The 14,774-nt window shown below is 47.9% G+C and overlaps 1 protein-coding gene across 1 annotated transcript in view; it reads right to left on the reverse strand.

Annotated features, from left to right (window-relative positions):
- LOC140391562 (endothelin receptor type B-like) overlaps positions 1 to 14,774 on the reverse strand; it is a 62,447-nt gene that overhangs the window by 16,203 nt on the left and 31,470 nt on the right. Inside the window, exons 2-5 of the mRNA XM_072476204.1 lie at positions 10,954 to 11,066; positions 10,641 to 10,845; positions 7,718 to 7,867; positions 1,624 to 1,757 (exon numbers count right to left, since the gene is read on the reverse strand). Coding sequence (XP_072332305.1) covers positions 1,624 to 1,757; positions 7,718 to 7,867; positions 10,641 to 10,845; positions 10,954 to 11,066 — 602 coding nt within the window. The remainder of the gene's footprint in view (positions 1 to 1,623; positions 1,758 to 7,717; positions 7,868 to 10,640; positions 10,846 to 10,953; positions 11,067 to 14,774) is intronic.

The following is a 14,774-nucleotide window of genomic DNA, read 5'->3' on the forward strand; positions in this document are numbered from 1 at the left end:
ATTCACGCTGCCACCCCCCCGGGGATTCTCTGACCCGACGGGGGGTCGGAGAATCCCCACCCATATTGGGCTGGATGGAGTTTTCCCCTCGACAGTCTTCTTCTTAACCTAATGTTACGACCTCATACATGTGTGCTTTCATCTCGAGTCTAGGTATAGTACAACCTTGCGGCATTAAGATGTCAGGAGACATCTGTTCTAATGTGACTGGTACTTTGAATCTACAAGTTTTGTAGAAAGCAACTGCAATTAAGCAACAATCATGGTTACTAAACTATCATGTTTAGAATCCACAAGTTTAATTATCCCCTACTTGTCTTGAGATAGAAGCATGCAATTAAACAATATTTCAATCCTTCAGGTTGTTCAAACCCACATTTTCTTTAGCAATTTCAGTACAGTACTATAATCTATTTGTATTAATTACCATTGCACCTGTTATTATTCATGATAATTTCTACAATCTTGAAATCTTTCACCTGCCTGTGATTCTCTTTGTATTCTTTCACCTTCGCTCCTAAAGGTAGCAGCTCTCACTGAGATATGGTTCCAAGTGTCTTCCCCTGTACCAATTCATCCCACTTATTAGACATAAGCAAGCCTAAACAATCAGTTTTGGCAGGACATAAGGGACATCCCAGTGAAGCCAATTCTGTCCCCAACCAGCATATTCATCCTCCTGCACTTTGCAATAATAATTATAGGATAACAACCACGATGGAGTGCTTGCTGGTTCCCAGAAACCCTCATAATCAGGATGCAATGAGCCCATTTGTAGTGCCTGACTATTACATTCATCTAAAGTTCTGCCGCTACCTGTCTCTGAATTCGCACCGAGCCTTGTTCATTCATTCCCTCCTGTTTATCCCGCTATATTGACTTCTGATCTGGTAATACCTCTGTTTCAAATTGTCTTACTTGTGCGCAAATATTTCCATGGCCTTACACCTCCTTACATCTCAGTGGAACCTCCCCCCCCCAACCCTCCGCAGCGTGTTTTGCAGTGGAGGCGGCAGACTGACATTGGCCGGCAGTGGGATCTTCTGGTGTTTCGCCTTGTTCGCACCCTCCGCCACCAGGGAACCCACGGCGGGGCGCCGCTGTCAGCAGGGCCAGACGATCCCGCTGGTGGGAACGACTGGAAAGTCTTGCCCTCTTTAACCTTCTCCAGCCCAAACTCTCCAAGATCTCTTTGCTCCTCCATTTCTGACCTCTTCACATCCGTGGTTTTACATGAGTGACGTTGCCTGAATCTGGCAGAGTACTGGATTTCCCGACCTAAATCTCTCTGCCTCTCGAATGTCAATGTTTCGACACAAAACGTTAACTCTGTTTCTCGCTCCACATATGCTGCCAGAATGCTGAGTTTTTCAACTTTCTATTTTATTATAGCATAATCATACCTGTATTCTCGCATAATCATATTACTTTTGTTGAGTTTTAATCTTCCAATTGCAAAAAATACTACTTTTTTTATATTGTATAAATATGTAAAATCCCACACTATGAATCCTCATTCTCCATCGGAAAACAAAATTAAACTCCAGTCAGTCATTATTTCACAGTGTATGTCACCTGCTTGCTTATGATAACCTGACAATCCCACATTATTGTAAGTCTTACCTCAGTAGTTCACATCTGTTGGGATCAAATTCGTTGTAGAATATCTTCATTAAAATCCTACTGAGGTGAAGTGGAAGCCAACACAGGGCAAAAACGAGCACTAAGCAGAACACAGTCTTTGCAACCTCACGGCGCTGCAAGTGAATCATCAGAATGTTACTTTGTTTGAAGGAGCTTCACGATTAGCAAGCAAAGACACTATGAGGATGTGCTACTATTAGTGTGGTAAACCTTGCATGAATGCAGTTCAATAAACCATTTTCCACTGCATGAATATAGTCACACACACTCAACATTTTAGCATATCACTCCCCTGAGTATCTTGTTTGATGCATAAAAGGCATCAAAAATCCGTGGCTCACCATGGATTTCTCACACAGCATTCATTAAAAAAAGAAATTTGAGTACCCAAATCATTTTTTCCAATTAAGGGGCAATTTACCATGGCCAATCCACCTACCCTGCACATTGTGGGTTGTGGGGGCGAAACCCACGCAAACACGGGGAGAATGTGCAAACTCCACACACCCAGCGCCGGAATCGAACCTGGGACCTCGGCGCCGTGAGGCAGCAGTGCTACCCCACTGCGCCACCGTGCTGCCCCCACAGCATTCATTTGACAGATCTGTCTCTGTGGTCTATTCATGTAAATATGGTTCCTCATGACCTCTGCCAATGAATTTGTAGGATGGCGAGGTGAAAGGGTGCATCTTTATAAATGTATCTGCCGCTTCAGAGCAATGGAGGGGGCAGATAGCTGGCAGATGCAGTTCATGCATAGAAATGCAAAATATTATAATTTTGGGGAAAAGAACAGAGGAAGGACTACGCCCTAAGCAGTAACATTCCAATCTGAGTGGGTGAGCAAAAAATTCTTTAAAGGTGGAAATGCAGGTATAGATAAGCCATAAGGTGAGTAGCATTCTGGGATACATGGTTAGGGGACATGAATGCCAAAAAAACACGGAAGTGATGATTTTGTGCAAACCATTCTCACTGTTTGAGTATCCATATCATTCTCGGCACCCTGTTACTGGCAGCCTATTGCAGCTATGATATTGGTGCAGTGACATTTCACCTGAATATGACAAGGAATGAAAAGTTATAGGTAGGAAGAAAGACCCAAGACATTGCGACAGTTTTCAGAGAAAGCAAAATAAAATGGAAATTTTCAAAATTACAAAAGTTTTCCGAGGTGGTCAGTAGGGAAAGATTGTTACCACATGTTGGTGAATCAGTAATGGTGGGACACCAACGTAAGACTGGAAGATCAAAGAGGAAAATGTGAAGGATTATTTTCGCATAGGATTATGAGAACATGGAATGTTTTACTGTTCTTGAGTCATTCAAAAGGGCGAATATAAACAATTGCAAACAAAGATTATAAAAGGATATGGAGAAAGAGCAGGGAGATGGAGTTCCAGTGGAATTTCAATGGATAATTCCAGTTGAAGGTCTAATGCTAGAAAAATGGAACACTCTGTACCTTTCTCCACATGCTAATTCTTGGATGATAATCAACTGAAGTCATGGCTTGGAGATGCATTTAGTGATTTTTAACTAATCTTAATTGAAATGGAACATTTCTTGGCGAAGTGGTTGCATGTTCATCAACATTTTGCAATATTGAGATATCCACTTTCTTAGGTTCAAAGGAGTAAATTTACATTTGTACCTTTTTAAAAAATGAACTATGGGCGGGACTCTCCATCCAGCGAGGCTGCAATCGCGAATTGAGATTGAGCGGAGAGTGGCGCGTCAGCTGAAAATCGAGGCTGCCCTGGATGCCCAACAGAATGCCATGCTCCGGTGCTTTGCCAGCGTGGGCATGCAACCTGAACAGTAAATGCCGCTGGTATATCATTAATGAGCCTGACCCGACATTCTCTCTGCCTCCGTCTGGCGGAATTGCCAATGACGAGGTTCTCAGGTGATATTTGAAATTGGGAAAAGGGCGCCCGGGCTGCTGAGGGGAGCAGGCCAGACATGTTCCCAAAGGCACAGCTGCAGGCTGTCAGTCTTGCCGCTGGCTGGGGGAATGTGGTGACTGCCAGGGCCAGGGAGTAGTGGGGGGACAACCAGGGGATGGATCGTGATATCGGGCTGTCCAGGCGCACACGGCATCTGTGGGTGGCAGCCTCCTTACCACCCCGGAGAACAGGGTGTGCCACCTCCCCTCCACGGCATCCAACAGTGTCTCCAGCTCTGCGATAGCGGACATCGGCGCTGCTCTTGGGGGTGGCACACTCTTGGCTGGAATGAGTATGTGGGGATTTAAACGCTCATTTGCAGCTCTCCAGTGCCAATCCTGCGAATCATATGGCAGCATTTGTTGAAATTGCACTAGTTCCACGTGGTGTTGGTGCCAGCCCATTAGGATGTCCTGAATCACTCCGGTGCCGCTTTTGGGACGATTCAGTCCCAGCGTCAACACTTCTGAAATGGAGAATTCCACCGTATGCGGTTTGTACAGTGAAGCAGTGTTGGAGAACAAAGCAAACTTGGCTGTACTTCAGGGGTGATGCAATCCAATTATAACTAGTATATTGAGTGGAATCTAAAACCTAACTTTTTAAGGTAATGATAAACAATAGATTATTACTGATCAAATATTCATGATTTCATTGTTGCAAGTATTGTATTATGAGTTGGTACACACACAGTGTCTCAAATTCAACTGCCCAAAAGCTGGAGTAATCCGAAAAACTATGATGTTCCATGCGTCAATTTTAATTGAGTAAAATTATAAAATGAAAAATTTACATAGATAAGTCGGCTAGGTACAGTATTGGCACGGTGCAACTGCACACTAGTTATCAGCTTCACCGTTTCTTGCGCCGTTCTATCTTCTGCTCCAAGCGACCCTTGACCCCACTCAACCTGGCTTGACCCAAACTGGTCACAGCCTGAACTACACAACCATATCCAGCAAAATCTGTAATCTGCCATATCTTCGGTCCTCAAGTTGCCGGATTGGAGGGACTGTACCTATAGCTGGTTGTCTAAGAAAACAATTTCACTTCAACACAAACATAAATTGTTTCCATTGTTTTTGTGTATGAATTAATAGGGGCTTCGGGACCTCAACGTTGGGACCAAATAGGAATGCCAAGCTGGCATTTGCTGTCATGACTTTTGACAGCATAATCGTCCTATAGAAGGAGGCCTTCTATTTGGCCTCCTTCATATTCAGCACCCGATTAAATATGTTTGGCAGGCTCTCACTCAGAGGATCAATCGGGTAGCAACTGGGAGAGGTTGGCGCTGCTGAGGCAGGTCAGGAACCATGAGGGCGTCACAACATAATGATGCCCTTAGAAACTTGGGTAAAAGTGAAAAAATGATTAAACTTGAAGCTGTCCGCTTCTCAAAGAGTTTGTTGCCTCCAGCTTCAAATGATTCAGCTTTATCGTTTGACAACGGACAACAGACAAGGAGATAAATTCAAATTAACCAATTAGTTACCTAGAATATTCCTGTTATTTTTTGCTAAATGCAACAATGCCCTTCAAAAGAGAACCCTCTACTGTAGCTAGGTTTAGATGCTGGAAACTCTCAGCAGGAGGGAGAAACACAGTGCACATTTCAAGTCCATGTGAACCTTCTACAGAACTGGGGGTAGGTGGATTTGTAATGCCGATTAGCGTCCAGTATGTCGCAGATAGGAAAGGAAGGAGGTAGACCATGTGAAGGGGAGAGAGGGGTGGAAATTAGAAGCAAAATCGATAAATTTTACCAGGCCCAGACGAGAGCATGCAGTAGCGCCGATACAGTCGTTGATGTGCGGACGGGGCGAACGGTGGGAGAGGGCCCGAGTAGGACTGGAACAATGAATGTTCCACATACCCCACAAAAAGACAGGCATAACTGGGGCCCTAGAGGGTAGCCTTAACACTATTATGGTTAACACTGTTGCTTCACAGCGCCAGGTTCCCAGGTTCAATTCCCGCCTTGCGTCATTGTGTGTGCGGAGTCTGCACGTTCTCCCCGTGTCTGCGTGGGTTTCCTCCGGGTGCTCCGGTTTCCTCCCACATGTCCCAAAAGACGTTGTTTGGTAATTTGGACATTCTGAATTCTCCCTCTGTGTACCTGAACCATGGCGACAAGCGACTTTTCACAGTAACATCATTGCAGTGTTAATGTAAGCCTGCTTGTGACAATAAAGATTATTATATTATAAAAGTGGTCAGGAGCTGTCAATCATAACATGAATGTTTATAAACATTGCGGTTAGAATCAATGAGGGTTACTTCATTTACATTCAAGCGTGAGGGGAAAGATAAAATAGACAGACCTTCTGGCAGCTGTGTTTAAACCATTAAGCTATCAATCAAGGAGGGGGAGAGATGCTGCTCTGAGAAATTGAATGAATGCTTACCATTTCAAAGGGTCTCAGGGAATTTCAAGCCTATCAAAATGTTGTGGGCTTTCTAGGAAAGCTCTGACGATTCAAAAAGCAGCAGTTTTAAAATCATTGGGCTGAAGGAGCAGGTATGTGGAAAGGGAAAGTTTTCTTCACTTCATGCTCCTCCCTTTCATGCCCCGCCCACTCAATCCTCCGGCCTTACATGACCACCCCCTCCCTAAACCACGCCCATTTCAGGACACCCAAAATGTCCCCACTTTCATGACGTGCCACCCTCAATCCACCCCACTCTTTCCTATCGCTCCCTCAATCCCCCCATCATGATCCCCTTCACTCTCCCCTTCATGGCCCTCCTCAAACCACCCCTGCCATGTCCATGTCCCTTTCAGATCCCCGCCAGCAATGCCAATTGGCACCCTGGCATTTCCTCCTGGTACCCTGGTCGTGCTAACCTGTCACTTCCCCTGGCACACTGGCAGTGACAACCTGGCACCCTGGCAGTGTCAATCTGGCATCCTGGCACTGCGCCTCCAGCGTATCAGCAGGTACTGCCAGGTCACATGCCTGCCCTTTTGCCTGGACTCCAATAGCCTGCGATCCCCCCCGGCTTGATCTGGTCTCCATTGATGGAGACTAGTAGTGATTGCCACTGGCCTCACACTGCGCCAGTGCTGCGGAGAATCCCGGGAAACTCTGGCTTCAAATGGTCTGAGCCAATGAAAATGTTAATATAAATACGCTGACCTCGTTGATGATCAGCGAGGGCGTGAACCATATTGCATCGAGTCCCGTGGGTTGGAATCATCGCGCTCCATTTGTCACCCGGTACGAACCTCGTTTAGGGGTTTTCCTGCTATTCTCCTGGAATAGCGGGACGTGCGCCCGGCGGAGAATCGCCCCCATGAAGTTGATTACTCATGGCTGGGATTCTCCCCTACCCGGCGGGGCGGGGGGGGGGGGTCCCGGTGGGATGTAGTGGCGTGAACCACTCTGGCGCGGGCCGCCCCAAAGGTGCAGATCTCCGCACCTTTAGGGGCCAAGCCTTCACCGTGAGGGGCTAGGCCCGCGCCGGAGTGGTTTCCGCTCCATCGGCTGGCGTGGAAGGCCTTTGGCGCCACGACAGCCAGGGCCGAAAGGATATCGCCAGGCGGCGGAAGTTCGCGCATGCGCGGGGATGACGTCAGCGGCCGCTGACGTCATCCCCGCGCATGCGCAGGGGGGTGTCTCTTACGCATCGGCCATCGCGGAGGCTGGGGCCGAGGCGGAGGGAAAAGAGTGCCCCCACGGCACAGGCCCGCCCGTGGATCGGTGGGCCCCGATCGTGGGCCAGGCCACCGTGGGGGCACCCCCTGGAGCCAGATCGCCCCGCGCACCCCCCAGGACCCTCCCGGAGCCCGCCCGCGCCGCCTAGTCCCGCCAGTAAGAGAGGTGGTTTGATTCTCGCCGGCGGGACAGGCATGACAGCAGCGGGACTTCGGCCCATCGCGGGCCGGAGAATCGCCGGGGGTGGCCCGCCGACCGGCGCTATTCCCGCCCCCCGCCGAATATCCGGTGCCGGAGAATTCGGCAACCGAAGGGGGCGGGATTCACGCCAGCTCCCGGCGATTCTCCGACCCGGCGGGGGGTCGGAGAATCCCGCCCATATGTTTTCACTATTTATGTTTGAAAATGTTTTGTCCATTGTTGCATTGCAAAAACATTAATCCAAATTAATATCCCGATGCTTACTTGTTTCAGATGGTCATTCAGAGCGATCTGCATCCCACTTTTCTTCCTTAACATCTCACAAGTCATTAAGGAGTAAAAGAAAGCTGTGCATGCGAGAGGCATACAGAAATAAAAAGCAAACAGCCACCAGTCTTTTGCTACCTTGTAGAACTGGAAGTGGGAATATAAAAACACACATTAGACTGACGACAGACAGTGATGTTGAAAGAATCAGTCTTCCACAGTCCTGACTCCATTCTACCTACATGGAGACTTTGCACATTGAACATTCAGAACATCTTTGATCATGTACAATATCCCAGAATTCTAGATTTACCACCATTTAGTGTGGCCAACTACAATCGGATATATTCCTGGAGATTTAATCACATGACCTCCCTCCTTCAACCATCCCTTAAGTGGAACAGCCTTTACCATCTCTCCGCATGTTTGTAACCAATAACTGAATTATCCTGTCCAGTTCGGGGCACCAGTCTTCAGGAAGGCATTATGTAGGGCTCAGAAAAGATTTATGAGAATGATTCCAGAGATGAGGGGCTTCGGTTATGTGAATAGATTGGAGAAGTTGGGGCTCAGAAAAAAGATAATTAAGGGGAGATTTGATACTTTAAGAGAGTAAATAGTACGCACTGTTGGTTCAAGGGATGCATTAAGGACCAGAGAACGTTGGTTTAAGATGATCGGCAGAAGGAGCAATGGCGACGTGAGGAGAAATATTTTTATACAGCCAATGTCTACGATCTGGAAAGCACTGTCTGTCTGTGATGGAGGCAGATTCTAATGTGGCTTTCAAAAGAGAATTGGATAATTGTCATGGTTGCGGGATGAAGGTGGGGAGTGGGACTAGCTGAGTTTCTCTGCCTGAGAGCGGGTATATACAGGGCAAGCCAAATTTCCTTCCTCAGTGCTGTTACCAACCAATCGGAAAATAAAAGGAGCGGGATTCTCCGACCGCCCGCCGGGCTGGAGAATCGCCGAGGGGGCGCCGTGAATCCCGACCCGCCACCCCGACACTGGCTGCAGGGTTCTCCGCCGCCGGTTTTGCGGTGGGAGCGGGAATCGCGCCGCGCCGGTCGGGGGCCGTTGGCAGTGCCCCCCCCCCCGGCGATTCTCCGCCCCGCAATGGGCCGAGTGGCCGCCCGCTTTCGCCGGGTCCCTCCGGCGTAAATTAGACCAGGTCCTTACCGGCAGGACCTGGCTCCGTGGGTGGCCTGCGGAGTTCTCGGGGGGGGGGGCGCGGGGGGATCTGGCCCTGGCCGGGGGGGGGGGCCACGGTGGCCTGGCTCGCGATCGGGGCACACGATCCTGTGACGTGGGGGCACCCTTTCCCTCCGCGCCGGCCGATGTAACGGCCCGCCATGGCCGGCGCGGAGAAGAACCCCCTTGCGCATGCGCTGGGATGACGCCAGTACACGCTGACGCTCCCGCGCTTGCGCCAACTCGCGCCGGATGGCAGAGGCCGTTCGGCACCAGTTGGCACGGCGCCAAGCCCTTCGGCGTAGGCCTAGCCCCTGAAGGTGCGGAGGATTCAGCAACTTCCGGGCAGCCCGACGCTGGAGTGGTTCATGCCACTCCTCAGTGCCGGTCAGGCCCGCCCTGCCGTAATTGATCCAAAACATCCATCTGCCATTTATCATTTCAGAGGCTGATACACCAGAGAATCCCAGCCCAGTTCTGACCAGTTTTCTTATTTCCCAGTTTTTACTGGTGTTCCATTTTAAGGTCGACAAGACCAGTTCGGATCAGCATTCATCCTCGTTTTTATTGTTCTTTCTTTCTGGGCATTCTATGACTCTGTGGGCAGGACGCTTTAGATGGCGGGGTTTCCTGCCTGCCAACTTGAGAATTTGTGGGAAACCATCCCTGTCGATACTGGCTGTCCCGCATTTCCCATTCCTTGGAGCCTTAATTGGCTGGAGACAGGATTATGCCCCTCACCCGGGAGGAATTCCCGGGTTAGAGAGCTGTGGGCAATCTGTGCTACCAAAAATTAATTTTGCCGGAAATGCAGTTTAGAACTTTGTTCACTCTTGAGAATTTGCAGCGACGGAGGAAACGGCCCTCAGGAAACTTAACGTGGTGCATTTTATGTGATAAGATATGCCTCAGCTGGCAAATGTTCACGTTATGGTTCCGACTTTCAATATGAAACATTCTTGTGTCAAGTATAGCATTAAATAAAAGTGTATAACTTACTATGCAGAATGGACTATGAGTTCTTCACCACCCATCTCAGAGAATCATAGAATCCTGGCGGTGCTGAAGGAGGCCATTCGGCCCATCTAGTCTGCCCACCCACCGAAAGAGCCCCCTCCCTCGGCCCAATCCTCCAAATCTATCCCCATAACTCCACCAAACCTTTTGGACACCTAGGGCCAATTTCATTGTGCACCTCATTCCAAATCCTGGCAGTTGTGTGAAAACCTATCCTATCTTTGGGCAGTTTTCATATTGTGGACCTATCTCACTGTTCCCCTCTGATTGTCCATTATGTCCAACAGGGAAATTAAATACTACAGAGAATGTATCATCATCCAAGAAATATTTATAAATACTGACAGCACTCTCAATGTACATGGAATAAATTAAACTCCAAATACAATGGAGACACATAGCGGGTGTGTCAGCCTCTGAAATGATAAATGGCAGATGGATGTTTTGGATCAATTGTCAGTTCTAATGAAGAGTTTACACCTGAATCAAAAAACCTTTTTGGCCATTCAGATGAGGTGACTTTGTTAATGTGTCCAATTTTATGTTTGGTTCGGTTAATTTGGAATGGTTTTACAAAATAATTTTACTCCAAGTACCATTACTACTCCGTGCGGCTGTGAACCAGGACGCCTGCAAAGGCTGCTCAAATCTGACCAGAAAAGCGTGTGACACAATTTCATCAGTAAGTAGAAATGATGGATCCACGTACCTGCATAAACTGAGATTTTTGATCGGGATGGAGTAAGCAGACACTTAAGCTCTTCCCTCGATAGTCTATATTCACCAGATCAAAGGCTATAGTCTCCGGAACAGCCAAAATAATCGACACTACCCAGATGAAGATGATCTCGATCACGGTCCACCTGGGAACTCTGATTCCTTGAACGCGGCTCCAGGATGCCACTGCCCGATATCTGCGATATTAAAAAAAAGAACACAGTTAAACATAAAACACTGTTTGACAATACGCAGCCAGCACGATAGGACAGAGAATAACACGTTTGATTGACGCGGTGATTTACCTGTCTATACTGAGTGCGCAGAGACTGAGAACAGTAATGCCAACAGACGCCTTCTGCATGAAAGGCATCAGTTTACATATTTCCACTCCAAAGGGCCAGTCTTCAGCATGGAGCTGGAAAGAGAAGGAATAATTACAAATTAATTTCTCTGAGATTTGTGGTTTTAATAATATGGCATCAACACAGCTATGAAATATGGGAAGCACAGTGGTTCTGATTTACCAGCCTGCTATGTACAAAGAACAAAGAAAATTACAGCACAGGAACAGGCCCTTCGGCCCTCCCAGCCTGCGCTGAAAAGTAGGCATTCACTTTTCTTTCTGCTTTTAACCCCTTTAACGTTTTGGCTTTTTCTCTTCTCGTAACATAATGATTAAGTTACTGGATTCAAGGCGGCATGTGGCGCAGTGGATAGCACTGGGACTGCGGTGCTGAGGACCCAGGTTCGAATCCCTGCCCTGGGTCACTGTCCGTGTGGAATTTGCACATTCTACCCATCTCTGCGTGGATTTCACCCCCACAACCCAAAGATGTGCAGGTTAGGTGGATTGGCCACGCTAAATTGCCCCTCAATTGAAAAAAAAATAATTGGGTACTCTAAATTAAAAAAAAAGTCACAATCCATAGCCCTCGGCTATGATCCCAAGTTATTAGCATCTTCTCAAGGGCAATTATGAGATGGGCAATGAATCCTGGCCTTAGCATGATGTCCATATCCCGTACCAGCCTCCCCGAACAGGTGCCGGAATGTGGCGACTAGGGGCTTTTCGCAGTAACTTCATTTGAAGCCTACTTGTGACAATAAGCGATTTTCATTTCATTTTCATTTCATATTCCATTTATGTATATTTTAAAAATTCTAATTTTCATCCCTTTAGTTCTTCTTTCCGAATTGCTGTGGTAAATATACTGTTTTCAGTGATTGCTCTGTAGTCTCTCACTGAAGCAGCTTCTCTTCTCGCAAGACCGGGGTGGTGAGGATCAGCGAACTAAAATGACTGGAGGAATTGTAAGAAAACAACCCAATTCTATTCCTGGACAACGTCCAAACATGGTCATTTCCCAAAGGGTGGTGACTAAGAACAGAAGCCGAGGTTCTTTCTGCACCTTCTCGAGCTTATTGATATCATGCTTGTGGCCCGACAGGTGTCATGCCTGGCCCTTTTACTGTCCTTTGTCCTTCAATGAGGCACCAGTTTCATCTGCCTGGCAACAAAGTGGCCGTTTAGCAGAGACCAGTGATCAAAGCTGTCACCAAGGACAAGCTCACCCCCAAAGACATTCACTGAGCCCCACGGTGAGTTTTAAATCAGCACCCAAAATTGTTCCTCTTCCTACCAACAGAGCTATAATTCTCAGCACTTTATCCCAGCATTAAACAATTCAAAATGCCCTCTTCAGACAACACAACTTTGGATAGATATTTGTTGTGTTATGCTGAGCTGCTACTTGATGTAGGCTTTCCAGACTCTGAGATAAGTTCAACGTATTTATTGAGCGGTTGACAATGCTCCTAAATGAGTTCGACACTCTGCTAATCTGACTCTAGTAACTCAGTCTACTCTGCTGACTATACAAGCTTGCTCTAGACCACGTGCTAGGGTGTGATGTTGCTGTTCATCAACCCTGTCTTGCTCTCTAGGTTTCTGCCAGTGGAAGAGGCAGAGCATGTGTGCCTTGTCCTTTTTATAGTGGTCATGTAGTGCCCCCTTGTGGTACTGCCACCTCTGGGTGTCCTGATTTCCCATTGGTTGTGTCCTGTTCTGATGGCCCATTGGTTGCCTGTCTGCATATCATGACATCTCCCCCTTTTAAAAAATATATACATGTGTCTGTGCCTGTCTAATGCGGTAACGGGAGCTACGGCTGACAGTGTTAAGAGTGACTGGTATATACAGTGGACAGAAATACAGTTTAAAAAAAAAAAAAACTATTCATAAGTCCAGTCTCTGTGGTTTCCATCTGATCCTCGATGACCTCGGGAGAGGTGGCGGAGGGGATGCCGGTGTCTTGATATGTGTGTGGGAGGCACGACTGGTGGATTCGTGGTTTGTGGTGTCTGGACGTGGCACTTCAACAGGTGGAAGTGGAGGGGGAATTGGTTGTGGGCGTATGATTTTCCACAGTGCCCTTCGATTTCTGCGAACAATGGTGCCGTCAGACATTTTTAGCACATAGGTTCTGGGCGTGGCCTGCCAAACGATGACAGCCGGGGCAGACAACCCACCATCAGGTGTCTTGATCCTGACAGTGTCTGCTGGGGATAGCGCATCCATATCAGTGGCATGTGCGTCCTAGTTCTGTTTCTGACTGTTGCGCAGCTGTTGCATCTTTTGTAGTTCCCGTAGGTGATCTGGGTTGGGCAGGTGTAGGGCTGGAGGTGTTGTTCGCAGGTCCCTCTGTTCATCAGCAGTTGAGCTGGTGACATGCCAATTGATAAGCGAGTCGCCCGGTACGCTAGTAGTGCAAGGTATATGTCGGAGGCGGAGTCCGACGCCTTGTGTTGCTTTTGGGAGCCTTCTTGATTCTCGTGAAGTCCAACTGCGAGATCAGGTTGGCGGAGGCCCCTATGTCCAGTTTGAACTGGATGGGGCATTGGTTGACATCCATCACTGCGTTCCATTCGTCCTCGGAATCCACGGCAAGGATTGCCCGGATTTGCTATGTGCCCGGTGTGGCATATTTGCACTTTGTGATGATGCCTACTTGGCATGTGTTATCCAGGTAGTCATCGTCTGGATCTGGAGCACTACCTTGATCAGAGTCATGCGTTCAGTGTTGCACACTTCTGATGCGATCATGCCTGAATTCTGGTCGCTGACTCCTGACTTATGGTGCAGATCTGCACAGGGCTGCATCATGGTTAAGTTTCCCACAGTATAAACAGTTTGCCTCTTGTAGGGCAATTTTTTCTAAAGTGGGCGGTGCCACAGTTTGCACACGTCATGATGTCGGCGTCATGACGCCCAGTGCATCATTGTGCATGCGCAGTGCGGTTCTCGGCTGCTTCGTATTCCCAGTCGTATTGCGCATGCGCTGGGTCTCGGGAGGAGCGTGCAAAATGGCTGCCGTCGGAGATGTGGAGGCGCTGCATCCGGGAGATGACCTGAACATTTTCCACCTCGTGGGAGACTTGCTTTTCACTCTCAGCATTTTTGTATTGTGAATAGCGATTTTTTGAATGCTCATTCACGGTGCACGTTTCAATAGCGACTTTTAAGGCATGTGCTTGATTTTCAGCAATTGCTCTCGCAGGGGATCAGAGTGGACTCCAAAAATGATTTGGCCTCTGATCATGGAGTCAGTTATGTCACCAAAGTTGCAGGATTGTGCTAGCAGTCTAAGGTTAGTTGGATAACTATTGAAGGAGTCATCTTTACCTTGCATCCTCTGCTTAAAGATGTAGCGCTCAAACATTTTGTTCATGTCCACCTCGCAGTGGCTGTTGAATTTTTCCAGGATGGTTTGGTAGTTTGTTCTATCCTGCCCTCTGTGTATTGAAACGAGTTGAAGGTCTCTGTCGCATGGTCACCCGCAGTGGTGAGTAGAAAAGCTATCTTCCGAGCATCGGTAGCGACATGGAGGTCGGATGCTTCCACGTATAGTTGGAATTTTTGTTTGAACGAATGCCAGTTAGCACTAAGATTGCCGATGGTCCTGAGTTGATGAGGAGCCTGAATCTTGTTCATCGTGCCTGGATTCGGTAGCTGGTTGTCTCTGACCTTACTGAGTTGAACTAGGGAGATTGAGGAGTCATTCCTGTACCACGTTGTGTTATACCTGATGTAGGCTTTGCTGAAGGATGCTCCAGACTCTGAGAT

The sequence above is a fragment of the Scyliorhinus torazame genome, chromosome 15 (genome assembly GCF_047496885.1).
Source record: "Scyliorhinus torazame isolate Kashiwa2021f chromosome 15, sScyTor2.1, whole genome shotgun sequence".
In the NCBI taxonomy this organism is placed as follows: domain Eukaryota; kingdom Metazoa; phylum Chordata; class Chondrichthyes; order Carcharhiniformes; family Scyliorhinidae; genus Scyliorhinus; species Scyliorhinus torazame.